This window comes from Rattus rattus, chromosome 3, assembly GCF_011064425.1.
Source record: "Rattus rattus isolate New Zealand chromosome 3, Rrattus_CSIRO_v1, whole genome shotgun sequence".
Classification (NCBI taxonomy): domain Eukaryota; kingdom Metazoa; phylum Chordata; class Mammalia; order Rodentia; family Muridae; genus Rattus; species Rattus rattus.
In genome coordinates this window covers 141,293,396-141,319,855 of record NC_046156.1, presented here as the reverse complement: position 1 = coordinate 141,319,855, position 26,460 = coordinate 141,293,396, and the positions used below count along the sequence as shown (strand labels likewise).

At 37.8% G+C, this 26,460-nt stretch overlaps 1 protein-coding gene across 1 annotated transcript in view; it reads left to right on the top strand.

Moving 5' to 3' along the window:
• The first annotated feature begins 8,123 nt into the window (after positions 1 to 8,123).
• Positions 8,124 to 26,460, top strand: part of LOC116897018 (cytochrome P450 2C42-like) — a 68,093-nt gene continuing 49,756 nt past the window's right edge. Inside the window, exons 1-3 of the mRNA XM_032898625.1 lie at positions 8,124 to 8,320; positions 21,820 to 21,982; positions 22,198 to 22,347. Of these exons, the coding sequence (XP_032754516.1) occupies positions 8,153 to 8,320; positions 21,820 to 21,982; positions 22,198 to 22,347 (481 nt within the window). The 5' untranslated portion in view covers positions 8,124 to 8,152. The remainder of the gene's footprint in view (positions 8,321 to 21,819; positions 21,983 to 22,197; positions 22,348 to 26,460) is intronic.

Here is a 26,460-nt window from a genome sequence, read left to right as displayed (position 1 = left end):
AAAAGTCTCTGAACCAGAAACAGCCCAGGACCAGATGGGTTTAGTGAAGAATTCTATCAGAACTTCACAGGAGACCTAGTAACAATACTGTCCAAACTCTTCTACAAAGTAGAAACAGAAGGAAGATTATCAAATTCCTTCTATGAAGCCACAATTATTGCTTATACCTAAACCACACAAAGACCAAACATATAAAGAAAACTTCAGACGAATTTCCCTTATGAATATTGATGCAAAAATACTCAATATAAGTTCTAGCAAATCGAATACAAGAACACATCAAAATGATTATCCATTATGATCAAGTAGGCTTCATCCCAGGGATGCAGGGATGGTTCAATATACTGAAATCCATCGAGGGAATCCACTATATAAACAAAGTAAAAAAAAAAAAACCAAACAAATAACAACAACAAAAAAACCCCACATGTGATCATTTAGACACTGAGAAAGCATTTGACAAAATTCAACACCCCTTCATGATAAAAGTCTTGGAAAGATCAGGAATTCAAAGCTATTACCTAAATATAGTAAAAGCAATATACAGCAAACCAGTAGCCAACATCAAATTAAATGGACCCAGAGTAGACAAGGCTGTATATTCTCTCTTTTAGTTATTCAATGTAATACTCTAAGTCCTAGCCAAAGCAATCAGACAGGAAAAGGAGGTCAAAGAGATATAAATTGGAAAGGAAGAAGTCAAAATATCATTATTTGCTGATGACAGATACTATACTTAAGTGATCCCAAAAGTTCTACCAGAGAACCCCTAAGCCTGATAAACAACTTCAGCAAATGTGGCTGTGTATAAAATTAACTTGAACAAATCAGTAGACTTCCTCTACTCAAAGGATAAATAGGTTGAGAAAGAAATTAGGGAAAGGACACCATTCGCAATAGTCACAAATAATACAAAATCCCTCATTGTGGCTCTCACCAAGGAAGGGAAAAATCTGTATGACAGAACTTCTAGTCTGTGAAGAAAGAAATTGAAGATCATCACAGAATATAGAAATATCTCCCATGCTCATAGATTGGCAGGATTAATATTGTAAAAATGGCCATCTTGCCAAAAGCAATCTACAGATTCAATGCCGTCCCCATCAAAATTCCAACTCAATTCTTCATAGAGTCAAGAAGAGCAATTTGCAAATCTATTTGAAATAACAAAAATCCAGGATAGGGAAAACTATTCTCAATGATAAAAAAACTTCTTGGGGGAAATCACCATCCTTGACATCAGGCTGTATTATAGAGCAATAGTGATAAAAAGTGTATGGTTTTGGTACAGAGACAGGCAGATAGATTAGTGGAATAGAATTGAAGACCCAGAAAAGCACCCACACACCTATGGTCCCTTGATCTTTTACAAAGTAGTTAAAACCATCCAGCGGAAAAAAAGACAGCATTTTTAACAAATGGTGCTGGTTCAACTGGAGGTCAGCATGTAGAAGAATGCAAATTGATCCATTCATATCTCTCTGTGCAAAGTTCAAATCCAAGTGGATCAATGACCTCCACATAAAACCAAATACACTCAAACTAATAAAAGAAATAGTTGGGAAGAGACTCAATTACATGGACATGGGGAAAATTTCCTGAACAGAACACCAATGGCTTATGCTCTAAGATCAAGAATCGACAAATGAGACCTCATAAAATTGCAAAGCTTCTGTAAGGCAAAGGACACTCTAATTAGGACAAAATGGCAACCAACAGATTGGGAAAAGTTCTTTACCAATCCTACATCCAATAAAGGATTAATATCCAATATTTACCAAGAGTTCAAGAAGTTAGACTCCAGAGAATCAAATATCCTTATTAAAAATGGGGTACAGAGGTAAACAAAGAATTCTCAGCTGAGGAATATTGAAATGCTGAGAAGTATCCAAAGAAAATTTCAACGTCCTTAGTCAACAGGGTAATGCAAATCAAAACAAGTCCAAGATTCCACCTCACATCAGTCAGAACGGCTAAGATCAGAAACTCAGGTGACAAGAGCTGCTGGCAAGGATGTGGAGAAAGAGGAATACTCCTCCATTGTTGGTGGGATTGCAAGCTTGTACAACCACTCTGCAAATTTGTCTGGCCGATCCTCAGAATATTGGACATAGTACTACCTGAGGACCAGCTATACTACTCCTGGGTATATACCCAAAAGATGCTTAAACATATAACAAGGACATATGCTCTATGTTCATAGAAACTTTATTTATAATAGTGAGAAGTTGGAAAGAACCCAGATGTCCTTCAACAGAGGAATGTATTAAGAAAATGTACATCTACCCACTGGCATAGTACTTTGCTATTAAAAACAATGACTTCATGAAATTCATAGGCAAATATTTTTGTTGTTCGAGGTGGTGTTATGTTAATGTGTTTCTCTTTGTTTTGTTGTGAATTCTCTAATTTCTTGCTTTTCTGGGGTGAAGGTATAGTTATCCCTCTTGATTTGGAATTTTTCTTCTAGTATCCTCTGTATGGTTGCATTAGTAGAAAGATATGGTTTAAAGTTCACTTTATTATGGAATATCTTGATTTCTCTTTGGTGATTTGAGTCTTCGCTGGGTACAGTAGCCTGTGCTGGCATCTGTTTTGTCTTAGTGTCTGTTTGACATCTATCTGTCTAAGACCTGGCTTTTAGAGTCTATGTAAATTTGTTAGGTCTACCTCTATGTTACTTGGCCTTTTTCCTTACATCTTTTAATATTCTTTCTTTGTTCTGTACATTTAGTGTTTTGCTTATTATGTGATGGAAGGATTTTCTTTTCTTGTCAAATCTATTTGTTGTTCTGTAGGCTTCTTGTATGTTTATGCACATCTCTTTCTTTAGGTTAGGGAAGTTTTCTTCTATGATTTTGTTGAAAATGTTTACTGGCCCTTTGATCTTGACATCTTTACTCTCTTTCTGTGATTCTTAGATTTTGTCTGTAGATTTTGTGGTAGAAGCTTTTTACATTTTCTATTTTATTTGATCAATGTGTCAGCATCTTTTACACTTGAGATTCTCTCTTCTATCTCTTATATTCTATTACAGCTTGCATCTGTAGCTCCTGATCGCTTTCCAAAATTTTCTATCTCCAGAGTTATGTGCATTTGTGTTTTCTTTATTGTTTCTATTTCTCTTTTTAGGTCTTGGACCATTTTGTTCAATTCCTTCACATACTTGATTGTATTTTTCTATATTTCTTTGGGGGAGTTCAAAGCAATTTACTTTTTATTAGGTATTTTATGTATTTACATTTTGTCACTGAGGTATGTTTCCTATATGCAGCAGTATGCTGTTTCCTGTTTATGTATCCAGTCTGTCAATCTAAGTGTTTTTTTTTTTGAAAATTGAGTCTATAGATGTTTAGAGATATTAAGGACCATCGATTATTGCTTCCTATTTTGTTGTTGTTGTTTTATTTTGTTAGTGGTATAATTTTGTTTGTGTGGGTATCTTCTTTTGGGTTTGTTGAAAGAAGATTAATTTCTCGCTTTTTCTTGGGTGTTGTTTCCCTCCTTGTGTTGGGGTTTTCCATACATTTCCTTTTGTAGGTCTGGATTTGTAGAAAGATATTGTGTAAATTTGGTTTTGTCATGGAATATCTTGTTTTTTTCATTTATGATAATTGAGATATTTTTCTGGATATAGTAGCCTGTGTTAACATTTGTGTTCTCTTAGGGTTTATATAACATTTTTCCAGGGTCTTCTGGGTTTCAGAGTCTCTGTTGAGAAGTCTGATGTAATTCCAATAGGTCTAACTTTATATGTTACTTGACCTTTATCTGTTACCGATTTTAATATTTTTATTTTGTTTTGTGCATTTGGCGTTTTGATTATTATATGGTGGTTGGAATTTCTTTTCTGGTCCAATCTATTTGGGGTTCTTTAGGCTTCTTGTATGTTTATGGGCATCTCTTTTTTTAGGTTAGGGAAGTTTTCTTCTTTTTTTTTTTTTTTCTTTTATTGGATATTTTCTTTATTTACATTTCAAATGTTATCCTCCTTTCCAGCTTTCTCCTCTGCAAACCCTTTATCCCATACCCCTTCCCCCTGCTTTTATAAGGGTGTTCCTTCACCCGCCCACCCACCGATCCACCCACTTTCTTCTGCATCCCCACCCCGGTATTCCTGTACATTGGGACATTGAGACTTCACAGCAAGACCATCCTCTGCTACATATGCAGCTGGAACATGAGTCACTCCATGTGTACTGTTTGGTTGGTGGTTTGGTTCCTGGAAGCTCTGGTGGGTCTGGTTGGTGATAGTGTTGTTCTTCCTATGTAATTGCAAATCCCTTCAGTTCCCCCAGTCCTTTCTGTAACTCCTCCATTGGGGACCCCATTTTCAGTCCAGTGGTTAGATGGGAGCATCTGCCTCTGTATTTGTCAGGCTCTGGCATAGCATCCCAGGAGACAGCTATGTCAGGCTCCTGTCAATATGTATTTCTTGGTATTGGCAATAGTGTCTGGGTTTGGTGACTATATGTTGGATGGATTTTGTTGAAGATATTTACTGTCTCTTTGTCTTGGGAATCCTTTCTCTCTTTGATACCTATTATCCTTAGGTTTGGTTTTTTCATTGTGTCCTAGATTTCCTACAACCTTTTTGCATTTTGAATTTTTTTGAGTGTTTTGTCAATGTTTTCTAAGTTATCTTCTACACCTGAGAATTTCTCTTCTTTTTCTTTTATTCTGTTGGTGGTGCTTGCATCTATAACTCCAGATCTCTTTCCCAGGTTTTCTATCTTTAGACTTGTCTTCCTTTGTTATTTCTTTGTCCATTTGTAGATCTGGAATGGTTTTGTTCAAGTCCTTCACCTGTGCTGTTGTTTTTTTCCTATATGTCTTTAAGAGCTTCTACCTTTTTACCTGAGTTGTCCTGTATTTCTTTAAGGGAGTTATTTATGTCCTTCTGAAACTCCTTTATAATCATCGTGATATGTGGTTTTAAATCAGAATCTTAGTTTTCTTGCCATATCTAGGGCTTGCACTGGTAGGAGAATTGGGTCCTGATGATGCAAAATAGTCTTGTTATTTTGTTCCTTATGCTCTTCTGCTTTCCTCTCATCATCTGGTGTTAGCTGCTCTTGTTGTTTCTGGTTGTAGATTGTTGTCCTATGATCCTGTAAGCCTGTGATCTTAAGTGTGTCAGCACTCCTGTGAGACAAGCTCTCTCTGGGCAGGATTGGGTTGGACAAAGTTGTGGCAGAAGTTTAAATCTGTCACTCAAATTCGACTTCTTACCTTGATTCCTATGCTCCTGGTTGTCTCATAATTCAAAATGCATTTATTACAACTCACAATGTTCCTGTAGACTTCAACAGTCCATACATTGTTCAATAGTCTAAAGTCTAAAATTCCTTCTGAGACCAAAGGCAATCTGTTAACAGAAACTCTGTAAGATAAAAACTTAATTACATTCTTCTGATATTGCTTGAGGAAAAGTAAACATTAACACTCCAAAAAGGAAGAATGGCAGCAGGAAATAGAAAGAACAGAACAAGGCAAAAATAACATCCAGTAGGGTATCAAAAATTCCTGCAACTCAATATCCAGCATCTGGGGCTCAGGATAGAATCAGTTTTTGACATCATAAGGTAGCCACAACTGTTCAAGTCTATCTTCCGCACTGTCTGTGATCATCTACACACTTATATTTATAGCCCTTTCAGCAAATGTCCCAAAGTACTGGCAGTAAGAACAGCATGACATCTTCTTTACTGTATATGGCTCATCTTCTCAGCTTTATATAATGGTGTCTTTGTTATTTAGTGTATAGAATTCTATACTGTCAAACATTACTTCGTGTGTGAAGTTGTTTGGTGCCATGGGGCAAGCCTTTGCAACTCCCTAACTTTGTATTTTATACCTATAAGGCTATTACCATGTAGGTAATATCACCAGGTTTTATTAGCAGATCAAGACCAACTACAGGAATTCTTGTGCCACATACGCAGTGACATATTTGTTCTCTTGAGGTTCACCATGGGGAAATGCTTCAAAGGTAAGGCTTTTTGAGATGAAAGTTGTTGCAGAAATCTCAGTTTAGGTTCCCTAATTTCATGTGAATTTGTATTCTTACAAGTTACAACCTCTGACGGATGGTATCTTGTTCCCAAGGAATCTTTCTTATTGTCTCAGTGCAGAGGTCCTAGTTTCTAATTTGCTATGGCAATATCTTTTCCAATTACATCATATTAGTAGCTTTACCCATCAAATAAATACTATGTTAAGCTAGCTCCCATTTGTTCTCCACAAAACAAAATGTTTTCATATAGTTCTGTCCCATGCGCTGTTCTCTTTCACTGAGATAAGAGCAGTGATCAACAGGCATGCCGCAACTAAAATGCTCTCCTGTCTTGACATTTCCTCTACTGAACAAATTAGGTTATTACTTTTGAATCTAGCTTTACTCAAGTTCTTATGAAATAAGCAGAATGTAACCATATTTTATGCCCAAATTAAACAGGAATACCCTCTATCCCAGTTCCTAGAAGTAGTTTCCCATAATAAACCTCGTGAGATAGTCTTCCACTGTTCTCATTCTTTCAGCATTCCCACCCTCCAAACTCTTAACACATTACCCTATTAAGCTCTGTTTATAGCACTCTAAATATTCTTAGCTTACATCTGTAAACTCTTACACAGTCTTCTAGAAGACCAATTTCAAAGGTTAAGAATTTCAGTTAGATGTATCAGAATGACCCCACTTCATATATAAACTTTCTCTTTTGGTTATTTTTCTTGTAGTTGTGACTAAACATCTGGAAGGAAACAATTTGAAGACTTCATTTTGTTTCATAGAATGAGGGGTTTTGGTTCACCATGTAGGGAAAGGCATAGGGAAAGATGATGCCTGATGGCGAGAGTGTCTAACTGGGATACCTCCAATTTTCACACTTTGTTGGAACAGAAAGCACACAGCAATGGTAGATCTAGGCTATAAAACCTCACCTTCTGCTCAAGTATCCATAAGAAAGTAACATTTTCCTTGGACAGAAAGAATTCATAGTTCTTCAAAATCATGCCTCCAAGTATTCAAATACATGAGCCCATGGGGGTGTTTTATATTTGAAGTACAACACTCATTTTCTATTGCTTCTAGTTCGCAAGTTTGCTTTCCATTGTGTATTATTTAATTTTATTTGTGAAAATGACATAATTAATGTATCTAAATAACATTTTGAAACCTATAATTTTCTAACTTGCTGTAACCAAGTTCTCTGAGGTTCAGTCTTTCTTCATTATGGAAAGAAGATTGATTTTTTAATTTTTTTGTTTGGGAAAATATCTTATTGTGTTAAACTTGAACTAATAAAAGGTATGTATTTAATGTGGTAATTCTGGCTTTAGAACAAGAGCAGAAGAAGTATAATAGGGTAATTTCTAATGGTATATATTTTAGTTGATGGGATTATTCTGATCTGTAAATAATACTGAATAACAGTGGTTATTAGCTCTAATTTAAATATACTCGATATCTAGGAGCTGTGTTAGAATGACAGGTTTCCTGACAGAAAGTTCCTTTCCATATTTGAAATATAAAATGTGATCATCTATATATCTATCTTAAAATTGTCTTATGATAAAAATTATCCTCATTAGTTTAATTAAAAACTTATTGTATTATCATTGACCATATATGTTATTTGCGCTTTTCTGTTAGTGTCTTCGTAATGTTAGCATATTATTGGAAAACTCATCTCATTGTGTTATTGTGAAAGAATAGTCAATGTTTTATACAATGTAAAATTTCTTTTTATTTGCCAGTTATATAAAATATAAAACTTTTCTAATATTAGAAGTCCTTAATTGTTTGTTAGCTTTGGGAATTCAGAATTTTCCAAAACTTTCCAATTTTCTATCATGAAATATCCTTATTGTTTCTTTTTCATTTGTGGCTACATATCAGAAAACCTTTTCACCTAAATTTTTCAAACCCAACCCATTACACAATCTACAGGATCTTCTGTAGCATAAATGAGAGCAAAGGAGCCAGCACTTTACTTATCACTATGTTAGAACAAAGTCCAATGGGAGGAGAGATTAAGTGTTCTTTCTGGTTGGTCTGTTTTGTATCAGAAATTCACAGATGTATTGGCAGATTTCATTATATAAGCTTTCGGTTGTGTGTACAGTCACATCTTAAGAAGAGAAGGAAGCAATGATTCTAGGTGTGTTTCTGGGGCTTTTTCTAACATGTCTGCTTCTCCTTTCACTGTGGAAGCAGAATTTTCAGAGAAGAAACCTTCCTCCTGGCCCCACACCTCTTCCTATCATTGGAAATATTCTTCAGATAGATCTGAAGGACATCAGCAAATCTCTGAGGAATGTAAGTATACATTTGGTTTTCCCAGCAGAACTCAAAGGTAGGTAAGTGGTCCAATGTTTAAGTGAAAAATATGGCTAGGCATGCCCTATACAGTAGAGGATTGAAGCTTGTTACCTAAGCTTGAAGGACTAGTTGTATTTTTCATCATGTCATTGTCAGAAATTATAACATGAGACATTGTGGTGTGTCTATTTAAATATTAGAGGCTGTTTAGTAGAATGAAAATTATGGTGTGGCAAAGTTGCAGTTTTTCCTTCTTAATACCTTCAGTTAATGACTGGAGGGAAACCAAATGAAGTAGTTAGAGATTTTCTTCACCTATCTTAACCATGCAGTATATGTAGAATGGGCAAACAAATCGATTTTCTGTGAACAATTAATGTTTGTCTGATATCCAGAAAATAGCTATGTGTTTGAACAATATAAAAAAAATGATAGGAACAAGTAGTCATTCAGGGCTTAGTGGTTGCCATTAGAATTCTTTTCAGTCTGAACACACCCTTTTCTGAGACCAAGAATGTGGCATGCGTTATAACTTGCTTCTGGAAAATGTGGCACCTCCTAGAAATTTTCTATTTGTTTGCAATGTTTGTAGAGTGCAAAACAGCCTGGGTGATATCACTTAAAATGTAGAATAGCTAACTCTGGAGGTACTGATTCAGGACGTCTATGAGTAGAGCTTGTAGGTGATGGTGAAACAGTCATCTGGGTGTTAATTTCAATGTGAAAAACAGAATAGACAGTGTTAAAACTTGGGATTTCAAAAGATATCGGGATTTCTAGCATTTAAAATTTGGGACACTGAAAGATAAGTTATGATAATTCTGCTCTTTTTTTAATGATGTTATGTAAATGTAAATGCTAAATATGTAGATTTAATAGTTAACTGCCATCTGTTCACCAACTGGTTAGGCAATTTTAGGCCATTCATAAATGAAAATTATTACTATTACTCTAATATTTATGAATCAAAGTAAAGTATTGATGTAACATGCAATAATATGTTATAAAATTATAAAGTAATGATAATATCTGTAGTAATTGAACATATTGCATGGAAATAACACTGACAATTTTTTCTTATTAAATTTTTTTCATGTGATGAAGAGATGGTATTCAATTTTTCCCTTGATATTTAAATTACTTCCTATTTACATAGGACATAATTATTCTTGTATTTCTATTAATGGTGAATATGGACTATATTTTCAAAGATATCAGAATTACTAATTATGTTTTCCTTTCTTCCTTCCCTTCCTTCCTTCCTTCCCTTCCCTTCCTTCCTTCCTTCCTCTAGGAGACATCAACCAAGCATGACAAAACATGATACAATAAAGCAAAGCAAAAGACCTGATATTGAGGACTGTCAAGGCAACCTAATAGGAGAAAATGGTTCCTAAGAGCAGGCAAAAGACCCAGAGGTACACCTGCTACCACTATTATGAGTCTCACAAAAACCATAAAACTAGTAGCCTATACCTTACATGTAGAAGATCTGGTGCAGACCCATGCAGGGTCTGCTTAGTTGATTCTGTAGGTCATGTTCTCCTGGTATCCTCCATGCCCTCTTATTTCCTCAATCTTTTATTCCCAACTTCCACAGAGTTCCTTGTAGCCATGAGCTTTTCCATTGGACCCCTTTGTTCCCAGAAAAAATGACTCTGAGACTTAATTATTCAATACCTAGGCCATAAGCTTTGGTTCACTTCCCAACCAGCTCAGAATTTATAACACATTTGTTCTATTCTGTGTGCGCCCCATGGCTGGATACCATTCCTCAGTTTTATGTGTCTGTTTCCTTAGATTTCAGGGTGAATCTATTCCTGTGCCTGATTCTATCCCATGGTTCTCTCCATATCAGAAATGTTACCCTCTATTTTCTGACTCAGCCAATAGGCCATCAAATTATATTGACAGGTGATTCTTCCATTCAGTACACAAAAGATTGTCTCTACAGTTTCCTGATTTCTAATAGCAGAGACCTGATGGAGAACTCAAATTTAGATTCTCTGTTTTGACATAATGTCTGTCTATTGGTCTCTGTACCCACTCCAGTAAACTGCTAGAGCAAGCTCTGATGATGGCTGGGCAAAGCATTGATCTAAGACTATAGCAGGATTCAATAAGGAATTATTTCATTGATTGTTTTCAGTTGTGTTTGGGTTATCCAGTATGTGGTTCCTGGCCATCCAGGCAGTGTTGGGATTAGAGGGTCCACCTTATGGTGTGGGCCTTAAGTTAAACCAAATATTGATTGACCACACCCACAATTTCTGCACCATCATTGCCACAGCACATCTTGCAAGTTGGGCAGATTGTAGGTTGAGGGTTTTGAGTCTGGATTGCTGTTCAGGTTTCTCTTTCTGTAGACTGCAGAGTATTTTCTTACACCACAGAGACTAGTTTGTGGAAGTGAATGTTGTTCCATGCTCACACCTCAACCTGTTCACTTTATTTTTTTTGTAATTTTTAAAATTTTTATTGAATATTTTAAGTATTTACATTTCTTTTTTCCCTCCATCTTTATTGAGTTGGGTATTTCTTATTTACATTTCAATTGTTATTCCCTTACTCTGTTTCCAGGCCAACAACCCCCTAACTTCTCTCCATCCCCTTCTATGTGGGTGTTACCCTCCCCACCCTCCCCCTATTACCGACTGCCCCCCAACAATCACGTTCACTGGGGGTTCAGTCTTGGCAGGACGAAGGGGTTCTCCTTCCACTGGTGCTCTTACTAGGCTATTCATTGCTACCTATGAGGTTGGAGCCCAGGGTTAGGCCATGTATAGTTGTTGGGTAGTGGCTTAGTCCCTGGAAGCTCTGGTTGCTTGGCATTGTTGTTCATATGGGGTCTTGAGCCCCTTCAAGCTCTTCCAGTCCTTTCTCTGATTCCTTCAACAGGGGTCCCGTTCTTGGTTCAGTGGTTTGCTGCTGGCATTCACCTATGTATTTGCTGTATTCTGGCTGTGTCTCTCAGGAGAGATCTACATCCAGTTCCTGTCGGCTAGCACTTCTTTGCTTCATCCATCTTATCTAGTTTGGTGGCTGTATATGTATGGGCCACATGTGGGGCAGGCTCTGAATGGGTGTTCCTTCTGCCTCTGTTTTAAACTTTGCCTCCCTATTCCCTGCCAGGGGTATTCTTGTTCCCCTTTAAAAGAAGGAGTGAAGCATTTGCATTTTGGTCACCCTTCTTTAGTTTCATTTGTTCTGTGCATCTTGGACAATTCAAGCATTTGGGCTAATAGCCACTTATCAATGAGCGCATACCATGTGCATTTTTCTGGGATTGGGTTACCTCACTCAGGATGATATTTTCCAGTTCCATCCATTTACCTATGAATCTCATAGTCATTGTTTTTGATAGCTGAGTAATATTCCATTGTGTACCACATTTTCTATATCCATTCCTCTGATGAAGGGCATCCGGGTTCTTTCCAGATTCTGGCTATTATAAATAAGACTGCTATGAACATAGTGGAGCATGTGTCTTTGTTATATGTTGGGGCATCTTTTGGGTATATGCCCAAGAGAGGTATAGCTGGATCCTCAGGTAGTTCAATGTCCAATTTTCTGAGGAACCTCCAGACTGATTTCCAGAATGGTTATAGCAGTCTGCAATCCCACCAACAATGGAGGAGTGTTCCTCGTTCTCCACATTCTTGCCAGCATCTGTTGTCACGTGAGTTTTTGATCTTAGGCATTCTGACTGGTGTGAGGTGGAATTCCAGGGTTGTTTTGATTTGCATTTCCCTTATGACTAAAGATGTTGAACATTTCTTTAGGTGTTTCTCAGCCATTCAGCATTCCTCAGCTATGAATTCTTTGTTTAGCTCTGAACCCCATTTTCTAATAGGGTTATTTGTCTCCCTGCAGTCTAACTTCTTGAGTTCTTTGTATGGTTTAGATATAAGGCCTCTATCTGTTGTAGGATTGGTAAAGATCTTTTCCCAATCTGTTGGTTGTCGTTTTGTCCTAACCACAGTGTCCTTTGCCTAACAAAAGCTTTGCAGTTTTATGAGATCCCATTTGTTGATTCTTAATCTTAGAGCATAAGCCACTGGTGTTTTGTTCAGGAAATCTTCTCCAGTGCCCATGTGTTCCAGATGCTTCCTAAGTTTTTCTTCTATTAGTTTGAGTGTATCTGGTTTGATGTGGAGGTCCTTGATCCACTTGGACTTAAGCTTTGTACAGGGTGATAAGCATGGATCGATTTGCATTCTTCTACATGCTGATCTCCAGTTGAACCAGCACCATTTGCTGAAAATGCCATCTTTTTTCCATTGGATGGTTTTGGCTCCTTTGTCAAAAATCAAGTGCCCATAGGTGAGTGGGTTCATTTCTGGGTCTTCAATTTGATTCCACTGGTCTATTTGTTTGTCTCTGAACCAATACCAGGCAGTTTTTATCACTATTTCTCTGTAATACTGCTTGAGTTCAGGGATAGTGATTCCCCCTGAAGTCCTTTTATTGTTGAGGATAGTTTTAGCTATCCTGGGTTTTTTGTTATTCCAGATGAATTTGCAAATTGCTCTGTCTAACTCTTCGAAGAATTGGATTGGCATTTTGATGGGGGATTGCATTGAATCTGTAGATTGCTTTTGATAAAATGGCCATTTTTACTACATTAATCCTGCCAGTCCATGAGCATGGGAGATCTTTCCATCTCCTGAGGTCTTCTTCAATTTCTTTCTTCAGAGTCTTGAAGTTCTTATTGTATAGATCTTTTACTTGCTTGGTTAAAGTCACACCAAGGTATTTTTTATTATTTGGGACTATTATGAAGGGTGTTGTTTTCCTAATTTCTTTCTTGGTTTGTTTCTCTTTTGTGTAGAGGAAGCCTACTGATTTATTTGAGTTAATTTTTGAAGCGCCCACCTCGACCAGCAAGGAAGATGCAACAGCGTTGGATTCTTCTCAACAGCCTTTATTGCAGGAACACCTCCTTCTTGATACGGGGGACCCCGGGGAACAAAGGCACTCACCTTAAATACAGGACAGACAGTGGCTGTAAACTTTTCCTCTGGGGATTGGTGGAGTATGAAATACCTTATTAGCATGCATATCACCTTGGCCTTGTAAATGCCAGAGGAAGGCCAAAGACACGGCTAAATGATTGTATACCACAAATGACCACTAGATGTAAGTGTCATCTTTAGCTGCTCCCAACAAATTTTATACCCAGCCACTTTGCTGAAGTTGGTTACAGCTTTAGTAGTTCTCTGGTGGAACTTTTGGGATCACTTAAATATACTATCATATCATCTGCAAATAGTGATATTTTGACTTCTTCTTTTCCATTCTGTATCCCCGTAATCTCCTTTTGTTGTCTGATTGCTCTGGCTAGGATGTCGAAAACTATATTGAATAAGGAGGGAGAGAGTGGGCAGCCTTGTCTAGTCCCTGATTTTAGTGGGATTGCTTCAAGTTTCTCTCCATTTAGTTTAATGTTAGTGACTGGTTTGCTGCATATTGCTTTTACAATGTTTAGGTATGGGCCTTGAATTCCTATTCTTTCCAGGACTTTTATCATGAAGGGTTGTTGAATTTTGTCAAATGTTTTCTCAGCATCTAATGAAATGATCATGTAGTTTTTTTCTTTCAGTTTGTTTATATAATGGATCACGTTGATGGTTTTCCTTATATTAAACCATCCCTGCATGCCTGGGATGAAGCCTACTTGATAATGTGGATGATGGTTTAATGTGCTCTTGGATTCCGTTTGCCAGAATTTTATTGAGTATTTTTGTGTTGATATTCAAAAGGGGAATTTGTCTGAAGTTCTCTTTCTTTGTTGGGTCTTTGTGTGGTTTAGGCTTAAGAGTAATTGTGGCTTCATAGAAGGAATTCGGTAGTGCTCCATCTGTTTCAATTTTGTGGAATACTTTGGATAGTATTGGTATGAGGTCTTCTATGAAGGTCTGATAGAATTCTGCACTAAACCCATCCGGACCTGGGCTCTTTTTGGTTGGGAGACCTTTAATGACTGCTTCTATTTCGTTAAGAGTTATGGGGTTGTTTAACTGGTTTATCTGTTCCTGATTTAGCTTCGGTACCTGGTATCTGTCTAGGAAATTGTCCATTTCCTGCAGATTTTCAGGTTTTGTTGAGTATAGGCTTTTGTAGTAGGATCTGATGATTTTTTTTTAATTCCTCTGATTCTATAGTTTTGTCTCCGTTTTCATTTCTGATTTTGTTAATTTGGACACACTCTCTGTGTCCTCTCGTTAGTCTGGCTAAGGGTTTATCTATCTTGTTGATTTTCTCAAAGAACCAACTTTTGGTTCTGTTGATTCTTTCTATGGTCCTTTTTGTTTCTACTTGGTTGATTTCAGCTCTGAGTTTGATTATTTCCTGCCTTCTATTCCTCCTCGGTGTATTTGCTTCTTTTTGTTCTACAGCTTTTAGGTGTGCTGTCAAGCTGCTGACATATGCTCTTTCCTGTTTCTTTCTGCAGGTACTCAGAGCTATGAGTTTTCCTCTTAGCACAGCTTTCATTGTGTCCCATTAGTTTGGGTATGTTGTACCTTCATTTTCATTAAATTCTAACAGGTCTTTAATTTCTTTCTTTATTTCTTCCTTGACCAGGTTATCATTGAATAAAGCATTGTTCAACTTCCATGTATATGTGGGCGTTCTTCCCTTATTGTTTTTGAAGACCAGCTTTAGCCTGTAGTGGTCTGATAGGACACATGGGTTTATTTCTATCTTTCTGTATCTGTTGAGGCCTGTTTTTTGACCAATTATATGGTCAATTTTGGAGAAAGTACCATGAGGTGGTGAGAAGAATGTATATCCCTTTGCTTTAGAATGAATGTTCTATAAATATCTTTTAAATATATTTGGTTCATGACTTCTCTTAGTCTGTCTATGTTCTGTTTAATTTCTGTTTCCTTGTTCTGTCCATTGATGAGAGTGGGGTATTGAAATCTCCTACTATTATTTTGTGAGGTGCAATGTGTGTTTTGAGCTTTAGTAAGGTTTCTTTTATGTATGTAGGTGCCCTTTTATTTGGAGCATAGATATTTATGATTGATAGTTCATCTTGGTGGATTTTTCCTTTGATGAATATAAAGTGTCCTTCCTTATCTTTTTTGATGATTTGTAGTTGCAATTAGATTTTATTCGATATTAGAATGGCTCCGCCTTCTTGCTTCTTCTGTTTGCTTGGAAAGTTGTTTTCTAGCCTTTTACTCTGAGGTAGTGTCTGTCTCTGTCTCTGAGGTGTGTTTCCTGTAGGCAGCAGAATGCAGGTTCCTCATTGCTTATTCAGTTTGCTAATCTATGTCTTTTTATTGGGAATTGAGACCATTGATGTTGAGAGATATTAAGGAATAGTGATTATTGCTTCCTGTTATATTCATATTTAGATATGAGGTTATGTTTGTGTGCTTTTCTTCTCTTTGTTTTGTTGCCAAGATTATTAGTTTCTTGGTTTTTCCAGGGTGTAACTTGACTCCTTATGTTGGGCTTTACCATTTATTATCCTTTGTAGTGCTGCATTTGTAGAAAGATATTGTGTAAATTTGGTTTTGTCATGGAATATCTTGGTTTCTCCATCTATGTTAATTGAGAGTTTTGCAGGATATAGTATCCTGGGATGGCATTTGTGTTCTCTTTGTGTCTGTATTACATCTGTCCAGGATGTTCTGGCTTTCATAGTCTCTGGTGAGAAGTTTGGTGTGATTCTGATAGGTCTGCCTTTATATGTTACTTGACTTTTTCCATACTGCTTTTAATATTCTTTCTTTATTTTGTGCATTTGGTGTTTTGATGGGAGGAGTTTCTTTTCTGGTCCAATCTATTTGGAGTTTTGTAGGCTTCTATTATGTTTATGGGCATCTCTTTCTTTAGGTTAGGGGAGTTTTCTTCTACGATTTTGTTGAAGATATTTACTGGTCCTTTGAGCTGGGAGTCTTCACTCTCTTCTATACCTATTATCCCTACATTTGATCTTCTCATTGAGTGCTGGATTTCCTGTATATTTTGGACCTGTAGCTTTTTCTGTTTTACATTATGTTTGACAGTTGTGTTGATGATTTCTATGGAATCTTCTGCTCCTGAGATTCTCTCTTCTTTCTCTTGTATTTTGTTGGTGATGCTTGTATCTACGGCTCCTTTTCTCTTCCATTGGTTTTCTACATCCAGGGTCATTTCTCTGTTTTCTTTATTGCTTCTTTTCCATTTTTCATTCCTTCAACTGTTTGTTTGTGTTTTCCTGGAATTCTTTCAGGGATTTTTGTGATTCCTCTCTATAGGCTTCTACTTGTTTATTTATGTTTTCCTGCGTTTCTCTAAGGGAGTTCTTTATGTCTTTCTTTAAGTCCTCCAGCATCATGATCAAATATGATTTTAAATCAAGATCTTGCTTTTCTGTGTGTTTGGATATTCAGTGTTTGCTTTGTTGGGAGAATTGGGCTCCAATGATGCCATGTAGTCTTGGTTTCTGTTGCTTGGGTTCCTACGTTTGCCTCTTGCCATCAGGTTGTCTCTGGTGTTAGTTTGTTCTGCTATTTCTGACAGTGGGTAGACCATCCTATAGGCCTGTGAGTCAGGAGTGCTGTGGATCTGTTTTCCTGTTTCCTTTCAGCCAGTTATGGAAACAGAGTGTTCTTCTTTCAGGCATGTAGTCTTTCCTGTCTTCTGGTCTTCTGCTGTTCCTGTGGTCCTGTGTCCTGAGTCCACCAGTCAAATCGCTTGGAGCAGAAAAGTTGGTCTTACCTGTGGTCCCAGGCTCAAGTTGCTCATGGGGGCTGCTTTTGAGCTCTCCATGAGGGCGGCAACCAGGAGGGCCTACGCTGCCTTTTCTGGGAGCCCCTATGCCCTGGGATCCCAGATGGTGTTAGGTGTTTTCCTCTGGAGTCAGAAATGTGGGCAGAGTGTAGTCTCTTCTGGCTTCCCAGGTGTGTCTGCCCCTCTGAATGCCCCGGTCTCCCTTCCACGGTATTTGGGTGCAAAGAACTGTTGATCCAGTCCCTTCAGGTTCAGGCAGTGTCTAGTATATCTGGTTTTATGTTGAGGTCTTTTATCTTCTTGGACTTGGGTTTCATGTATTGTAATAAGTATAGATTAATTTGCATCTTTCTGTATTCAGACCCACAGTTAGACCAGCAATATTTGTTGAAGATGCTTTCTTTGTTTCATTGCTAATTTCTGGCTTCTCTAAAAAAAAAATCAGGTGTCCATAGGCGTGTGGATTTATGTTTGGGTCTTTAATTCAATTCCATTGATATACCTGTCTGATTTTATTCCAATACCATGCCATTTTATTACTATAGCTCTGTAGTAGAGCTTAAAATCAGGGATGCTGATATGACTAGAAGTTCTACAGGATCGTTGTAGTTATACTGGAGTTTTTGTTTTTCCATATGAAGTTGATAATTTTCCTTTTAAAGTCTGAGAATAATTGTGTTGAAATTTTGAAGGAGATTGCATTGAATGTGTAGATTGCTTTTGGTCATATGGATATTTTAACTAAGTTAAATTTAGCAACTCATAGGCATGTTAGGTCTTTCTGTTCTCTGATATCCCCTTCAACTTCTTTCATCAAAGACTTGAAGTTATTAATCATACAAGTCTTTCACTTGCTTGGTTAGCTATTACTCACTCCGAGATACTTTGTGTTATTTGAGTCTATTGTGGAATGTATTGCTTCTCTAATTTTCCTTTAATATATTTGGTAATTGTATAGAAAGAGGCTACTGTTTTTGTTGTGTTGCCATTATTTGAATTAATCTTGTATCCAGTCACTTTGCTGAAAGTGTGTATCAGCTGTAGAAGTTCCCTAGTGTTTTTAAGATGACTCATGAAATACTGCCATAGCATCTGCAAATGATAATACTGTGATGTCGTTTCTAATTGATCTGCTTCAGTTGTGTTAATGTTCTAGCTAAAACTTTGAATACTATATTGTATAGACTGGAGACAGGGGGCAAATTGTTTCCCGAGTTTAGTGGAAATGCTTTGAATTTCTCTTCATTTAATTTAATGTTGGCTATAGGCTTGCTGGAAATTGTGTTTTATCCCTAATCTCTCTAGTTCATTTTTTTTTAAATCAGGGGTGTTGCAGTTAGCCAGTGCCCCCCTTTTGCGTTTAATGAGACAATTATGTTTTTCTTCTTTCAGTTTAATTATAATATGTTGATTATTCATATGTTGAATCATCTCTGCATCTCTGGGATGAAGCCTACTTGAACATGGTGGATGACCTTTTCAATGTATTTTTGATTGACTGTCCGGCCATAGACATGTTTTTTGGGAGGGTGGGGGCTGGGAATCTTTAAATGACTGCTTATATTTCACCAGAGATTATAGGTCTTTTTTAATTGTTTGTCTGATATTGAATTAATGTTGATAAATTGTACCAATTGGGAAAAAAGTAAATTTCTTTTAGATTTTAATTTGGTAGAGTATAGGATTTTGAAACAAGACCTAGTGATTTTCTGCATCTCTTCTGTTGTTTTGTCCAACATTTTGTTTCTAAGTTCATTACTTTGTATGTTCTTTCACTGCCTTTTAGTTAATTTAAATAAGTATTTGTATGTCTTGTTCATTTTCTCAAAGAATCAACTCTTTGTTTCATTGAATTTTTTGCATTTTATTGGATATTTTATGTATTTACATTCAAATGTTATCCCCTTTCCTCACTTTTCCATACCCCTCCCACTTCCCCCTGCTTTTATGAGGATGCTACCCCTTCACACTCACCCACTTCCACCTCATTGCCCTGGCATTCTCCTGCACTGGGGAAACAAGACTTCACAGGACCAGAGGCTTCTTCTCCTGTTGATGCCAGACAATGCCATCCTTTGCCATGGGTTCCTCCATGTATACTCTTTGGTTGGTGGTTTAGTCCCTGGGAACTCTGGAGTGCCAGGTTGGTTGATATTGTTGTTCTTCCTATGTTGTTACAAACCCCTTCAGCTCTTTCAGTTTTTTCTCTATCTCCTCCATTGGGGTCCCCCTGCTCAGTCTGATGGTTAGTTGTAAGCATCACCATCTGTATAAGTAAGTCTCTGACAGAACCTCTCAGGAGATGTTCATATCAGGCTCCTGTCAGCACTTCTTGGCACCAACAATAGTGACTGGATTTGATGGTTGCATATGGTATAGATCCCCAGGTAGGGCAATCTCTGGATGGCCTTTTTTTCAGTCTCTGCTCCATTCTTTGTCCCTATATTTCCTTTAGACAGGAGCAATTCTGGGTTAAAAATTTGAGAAGGGTAGGTGACTCCATCCCCCAAAGGGACCTAACTTGTGGATATGGTCTCTACAGGTTCTCTCTTCCCTTTGTTGGGTGTTTCAACTCATCTCATCTCTGTTGGGCCCTTGGAGCCTCTTGCTTTCTTGGCATACGGGCCTTGCTGGTGGCAACCTCTAGTCCCCATTCCCCATTGTGACACACCTCTGTTCAAATTCCTACTTCTCTGTATATAATACCAATCTTCTCTCATACCTGATCCTGCTCCCCTTTCCCTTCTCCCTCCTCTCTTCCTCCGAAGTCCCTCCCACCCTCTACCTCCCATGAGTATTTTGTTCTTCCTTCTAAGAAGGACTGAAGCATCCACATTTGGTCTTCCTTCTTCTTGAGCTTCATATGGTATGTGAATTACATCTTGGGTATTCCAAACTTTTGGGCTAATATCCACTTATCAGTGAGCGCATACCATGTGTGTTCTTTTGAGAATGGGTCACCTCACTCAGGATGATATTTTGTATCTCCATCCATTTTTAGTGTTTTCTTTGTTTCTATTTTATTGATTTTTACCATCAGGTTGATTATTTCTTCTGTCTACTTTCTTTGCATGCACTTACTTCATTTTGTTTTAGTCCTTTCTGGTGTGCTGATAAACTGTTAGTATGAAATTTCTTCATTGTTTTTAATGTAAGCACTCAGTTCTATGAACTTCCCTCTTAGTACTGCTTTCAGCATGTCCCATAAGTTTGTATATATTTTCATTGAATTCTAGAAAGTATTTAATTTCTTTCTCTATTTTCGAATGGATCCATTTTCATTCAGTAGAGAATAGTGTCTCTATGAGTTTGTAAGCTTTCTGTTCCTTCTGTTGCTAATATTCAGGTTTAATGTGTGGTGGTCTGATAAAATGCAGGGGGTTATTTCAATTTTCTTGTATCTATTAAAACTTAATTTGTGGAAGAGTATGTAGTCATGTTTTGAGACAGTTTCATGAGGCAATGAGAAAGAGGTATATTATTTTGTTTTGGGGTAGAATGTTCTGTAAATACATAAATATATTTGGTTCATTTTGTTTATTTTTACTTTTATTTTTTATTAAATCAATTGATGTATTTATTCACTTTACATCACTATAACAGCCTCCACCTCTCTCAGTAACCCCTCACACAGCTGTTTTTCCTCCCTCTCCTTCTCTGAGAAAGGCAAGACCTCTGTATCACTCCACCCTGGCTCAGTTCACTGCAGGACTAGTCAATCCTTTCCCACTGAGGCCAGGCAAGGAGACCCAGTTAAGTGAACAGGATCTACAGGCATGGAACAGATTAAGGGACAGCCCCTGCTTCAATGATTGGGGACCTGAATGAAGACTGAGCTGCATATCTGCTACATATGTGTGGAGAATTAGGTGCAGCCCATGTATGCTATTTAGTTAATGGTTTAGTTTTTGGAAACCCCCAAGGGTCCAGACCAGTTGACACTGTTGGTCTTCTTGGGTAGGTCATATCCCCTCCAGGTCCCTCAATCCTTAAGCCAATTCTTCCACAAGACTCCCTGAGTTCTGTCTAGTGCTTGGCTGTGGGTCTCTGCATCTGTTTCAGTCATCTGATGGGTGGAGCTTCTCAGAGGGCAGTCATGCTAGGCTCCTGTCTGCAAGAATAGCATAGTATCAGTAATAATGTCAGAGAGTGTTTCTTTCCCATGGAATGAGTCTCCATTTAGGAGAGTCATTGGTTGGCCATTCACTCTGTCTCTACTCTATCTTTGTTCCTGTACTTCTCATAGGCAGGGCAAATTTCAGGTCAAAGATTTTGTGGGTGGGTTGGTGTCCTTATCCCTCCACTGGGGTTCCTGCCTGGCTACAGGAGGTGATCCTCTGAGGAGTTTCTCTCATTCTAAATCTCCGGCTTGTCCCAAAGGTGCTCCCTCCTATTGTCATAGGCAAGACCCAGATTATTGTTTCTGGAAAATGGAGTGTAGGGAAGCCTACCTGACTTCTGCTCAGCATCTCCTGTGCTTGAACAGGGTGTATCAATCTTGAGTTTGGGTCTGAGATACAGCAGAGATGTGGTGATGGATGTCAAGGGTGGGGTGATCTGTGAAATCCATAGGAGTCATAAACAGTGGGAAGAGGAGCTGCAGTTTGTATTCTGTTGCTATACTAGGAGTTACCTTAAGAATTGTGTTTATGGTAAGAAACAAAGAGGGAAAGGTCTGTGGATAGTCTACCTTATCTTCTGCCAGGTATGGCCTGCCACCTACTGACAACTTTTTACTACGTTTTCATCTCTTTTTTGTTTTTCAGTTTTCAAAAGTTTATGGCCCTGTGTTCACTCTGTACTTGGGCAGGAAGCCTGCTGTGGTGTTACATGGATATGAAGCTGTGAAAGAAGCCTTGATTGATCATGGGGAGGAATTTGCTGGGAGAGGAGTATTTCCAGTGGCTCAGAAGTTTAACAAAAACTGTGGTAAATGTCCATGTACCAATATGCCCATGTGCCTAAGTGTCTATGAATCCAACTGTTCTCATGCACCTATGTGTTGGACTGTGGTCATAGGGAATGTGAGGATGGAAAGCAGACTTGAAAATTATTCAATCCCAACTTGGGTTTCTGTGTGGCAGCCACCCATCAGCCCTCTTCCTTATTTGGAACTCCCTTCTCATTTCTGCTCTTCCTTGTAGGTGTTGTTTTCAGTAGTGGGAGGACCTGGAAAGAGATGAGACGCTTCTCACTCATGACTCTGCGAAACTTTGGGATGGGGAAGAGAAGCATTGAAGACCGAGTTCAAGAGGAGGCTCGCTGTCTTGTAGATGAGTTGAGAAAAACCAATGGTAGGTGTCACTCATCTTAGACTTCTATATTTTGTGAGGTCTTCAAGGAATTTTGAGGCTTGCTAGAACTTTCATTCTATATTATACCTCCACCTTCATATGGAAAGCATGATATGTAGAGAAAAATAGGAGAGCTTATATATCTGTGATACTTGTTTTATGTTGGGATTGTGTCTGTTTTAAAGGGTCTAAGCCATCATTTCATGTCAATTTTCCCAAGTGCTTTGTTTTCAAATAGCAAAATGATTATATGAATTTATGTTGTGAGATTATTTTCTGACTATTTAAGGATGATACTTTCCATTAGTATAAATATTAACTTCACTAGAAAACATGCTGCATGTAATCACAGCATCACATTTGTATAGAAAAGAAACCACCACTCAGTTGTCATCTGCACTAAGAGCTAAGACTGTCCCACAGTCCTTTGGATCCAAAACATGCCTGCAAATCGCTGGTCTACCATAAGCGCTCTCACTCTTGAGCTCACAGATGGGACCCCAGTTTCGCTCCACTGGTCCAAGGAGAGACCCACCCTGAGCACATGGGACATGGGAGCAACAGGGCAGACTGCAACAGGATCCTTCCAGTCTCAATCTGTGCCCAGAGCTAAGGCTGTCCCACAGCCATATGAACCCAAAACCTGCCTGGAGAGAGCTGGACTCCCAGAAGAACTCTCATTCCCAATATCACAGACTCAGAGGCTTACAGGCCCACAGGACAAGCTCCAGTCAGAGACAGCAAGATGAACTAACATGAGAGATGTCCAGATGGCAAGAGGCAGGCACAAGAAAATAAGCAACAACAACCAAGGCTAGTTGGCATCATCAGAACCTAGTTCTCCTACCACAGTAAATATTGGATACCCCAATGTACCAGAAAAGTAAGATTTGGATTTAAAAATACAAATACATCATAATGATGGTAGAGAACTTTAAGAAGGATATAAATAACTACTGTATATAAAGAAATACAGGAAAACACAAGTAAAAAAATAGAAGCCCTTAAAGAGGAAACACAAAATCCATTAAAGAAATACAAGAAAACAACCAAACAGGTTAAGGAATTGAACAAAAACCATCCAGAATCTAAAAATGGACATAGAAACAATAAAGAAATCACAAAGGGAGACAACCCTGAATATAGAAAACATAGGAAAGAGATCAGGAGTCAGAGATGCAAGCATTACCAAAAGAACATAAGAGATAGAAGAGAGAACCTCAGAGGCAGAAGATTGATAAAAAACATTGACATAGGCATCGAAAGAAATGCAAAATGCAAAAACCTCCTAAACCAAAGCATCCAGGAAATCCAAGACAAAATAAGCAGACCAAACCTAAGGATAGTAGGTCTACAAGAGAATGAAGATTCCCAACTTAAAAGGCCAGCAAATATCTTCAACAAAATTATTAAAGAAAACTTCCCTAACCTAAAGAGAGAGATGCTCATGATCATAAAAGAAGCCTACATTATTCCAAACACAATGGACCAGAAAAGAAATTCCTCTCATCATATAATAGTCAAAACACCAAATGCACAAAACAAAGAAAGAATATTAAAAACAGTAAGGGAAAACGGTCAAGTAACATACAAAGGCAGACCTATCAGAATTGCACCAGACTTCTCTCCAGAGATTATGAAAGCCAGAAGATCCTGGGCAGATGTCATACAGACGCTAAGAGAATACAAATGCCAGTCCATGTTGCTATATTTAGCAAAACTCTCAATTACCATAGATGGAGAGACCAAGATAGTACATGACTAAACGAAATTTACACAATATCTTTCCACAAATCCACCCTACAAAGGATAATAGATGGAAAACTCCAACACAAGGAAGGAAACTGTACCCAAGAGAAAACATTAACATAATCTTCTTGCAACAAATCCAAAAGAGGATAGCCATACAAACATAATTCCATCTCTAACAACAAAAATAACAGAAAACAACAATCACTATTTCTTAACATCTCTTAACATCAATGGACTCAATTCCATAATAAAATACATAGGCTAACAAACAGGATACCTAAACAGGACTCAACATTGTGACATATAGGAAATGCACCTTAGGGACAAAGACAGATGCTACCTAAGAGTAAAAGGCTGGGAAAAAAGTTTTTCCAAGCAAATAGTCCCAAGAAACAAGCTGCAGTTGTCATCCTAATATCCAATAAAATAAACTGTCAACCAAAAGTTAACAAACCAGATGAGGAAGGAGACTTCACATTCATCAAAGGGGAAATCTACCAAGAAAATTTCTCTGAACATCTATGTCCCAAATGCAAGGGCAGCCACATTCATAAAAGAAACTTTACTAAAGCTCAAAGCATACACTGCACCTCACAAAATAATAGTGGAGACTTCAACATACTATTCTCATCAATGGACAGATTATAGTAACAGAAACTAAACAGAGACCCAGTGAAACTAACAGATGTTCTGAATCAAAATGGATTTAACAGATATCTATAAAACAGTTCATCCTAAAACAAAATAATATCCCTTCTTCTCAGCACCTTATGGTGCCATCTCCAAAACTGACCACATAATTGGTCACAAAACAGTCCTCAACAGATACAAGAAGGTTGAACTAATCCAATGCATCCTGTCAGATCACCATGGAATAAGGATGGTCATCAATAACAACAAAACAACAAAAAGCACACAATTATATGGAAGCTGAACTCTACTCAATGGTCAAGAAGAAATAAAAGAAAGAAATCAGACTTTTTAGAATTTAATAAAAATGAAGGCACAGCATACCCAAATTTATGGGATACAATGAAAGCAGTGCTAAGGGGAAAACTCATAGCTTCGAGTACCTCCAAAATGAAACTGGAAATAGCATACACTAACAGCTCGATAGCACACCTGAAAACTTTAAAACAAAAGGAAGCAAATTCACCTAAGAGGAGTAGAAGGCAGGAAATAGTAAAACTCAGGGCTGAAATCAACAAAGTGGAAACAAAAAAAGAACAATATAAAAAGAATCAACAAAAAGCCGAGCTGGCTCTTGGCAAAAAATCAACAAGATAGATAAACACTTGGCCAGACTAACCAGAGGCACAGAAAAGAGTATCACAAAATCAGAAACGGAAAGGAAGATATAACATCAGAAGCTTAAGAAATTCAAAAATTATTCCTACTATAAAAGTCTATACTGATCAAAACTGGAAAATATGGATGAAAGACAATTTTCTAGACAGAAACCAGGCACCAAAGTTAAATCAGGATCAGATAGAGAATATAGAGTCCCCTAAAGACATAGAAGGTTTTTAAAAAGTCTCCCAACCAATGAAAGCCTAGGACCAGATGGGTTATTACGAATTCTATCAGACCTTCAAAGAAACTTAATACTAATACTTTTCAAACTATTCCACAAAATAGAAAAGAGAAGAACACTATCAATTGATTTTTTGAAGTCGCAATTATGTTTATACCTAAGCCAAAATTCCCAACAAAGAAAGAGAATTTCAGAACAATTTCCCTTATGAATATGCAAAAATGCTGAATAAAATTCATGCAAGCAGAACCAAGAACACTTCAAAACAATCACACATCATAATCAAGTAGGCTTCATTCCAAAGATGCAATGATGGCTCAATATACAGAAATTTATCAACTTAATCCACATATAAACACCTATAAGGGTGAACCAAATTATCAAGGGAAGAAATACAAGGACAAGGGTGGAGCATGGAGTGAAGAAAAGGTCATCCAGAAACTGCCCCACCTGTGGATCCGTTCCATATGCAGCCACCAAACCCAGTCATTATTGCTGTCGCCAAGAATTGCTGGCTGACAGGAGCCGGATATGGATGTCTTTTTAGAAGGTCTGCCAGAGTCCTACTTATTACAGATGAAGATGCTTGCAGCTAACCATTGTACTGAGCACTGGGACCCCAATGGAGGAGTTAGAGAAAAGACTGAAGGAACTGAAAGGGTTTGCAACCCCATAGAAAGAACAAGAATATCAATTAACAAGACAACACCAGAGCTTTCAAGGACTAATCTCCCGACCAATGTGTACACATGGAAGGACCCATGTCTATAGCCCCACAGGTAGCAGAGGATTCCATTTTCCTTCATCAATAGGAGGAAAAGCCTTTG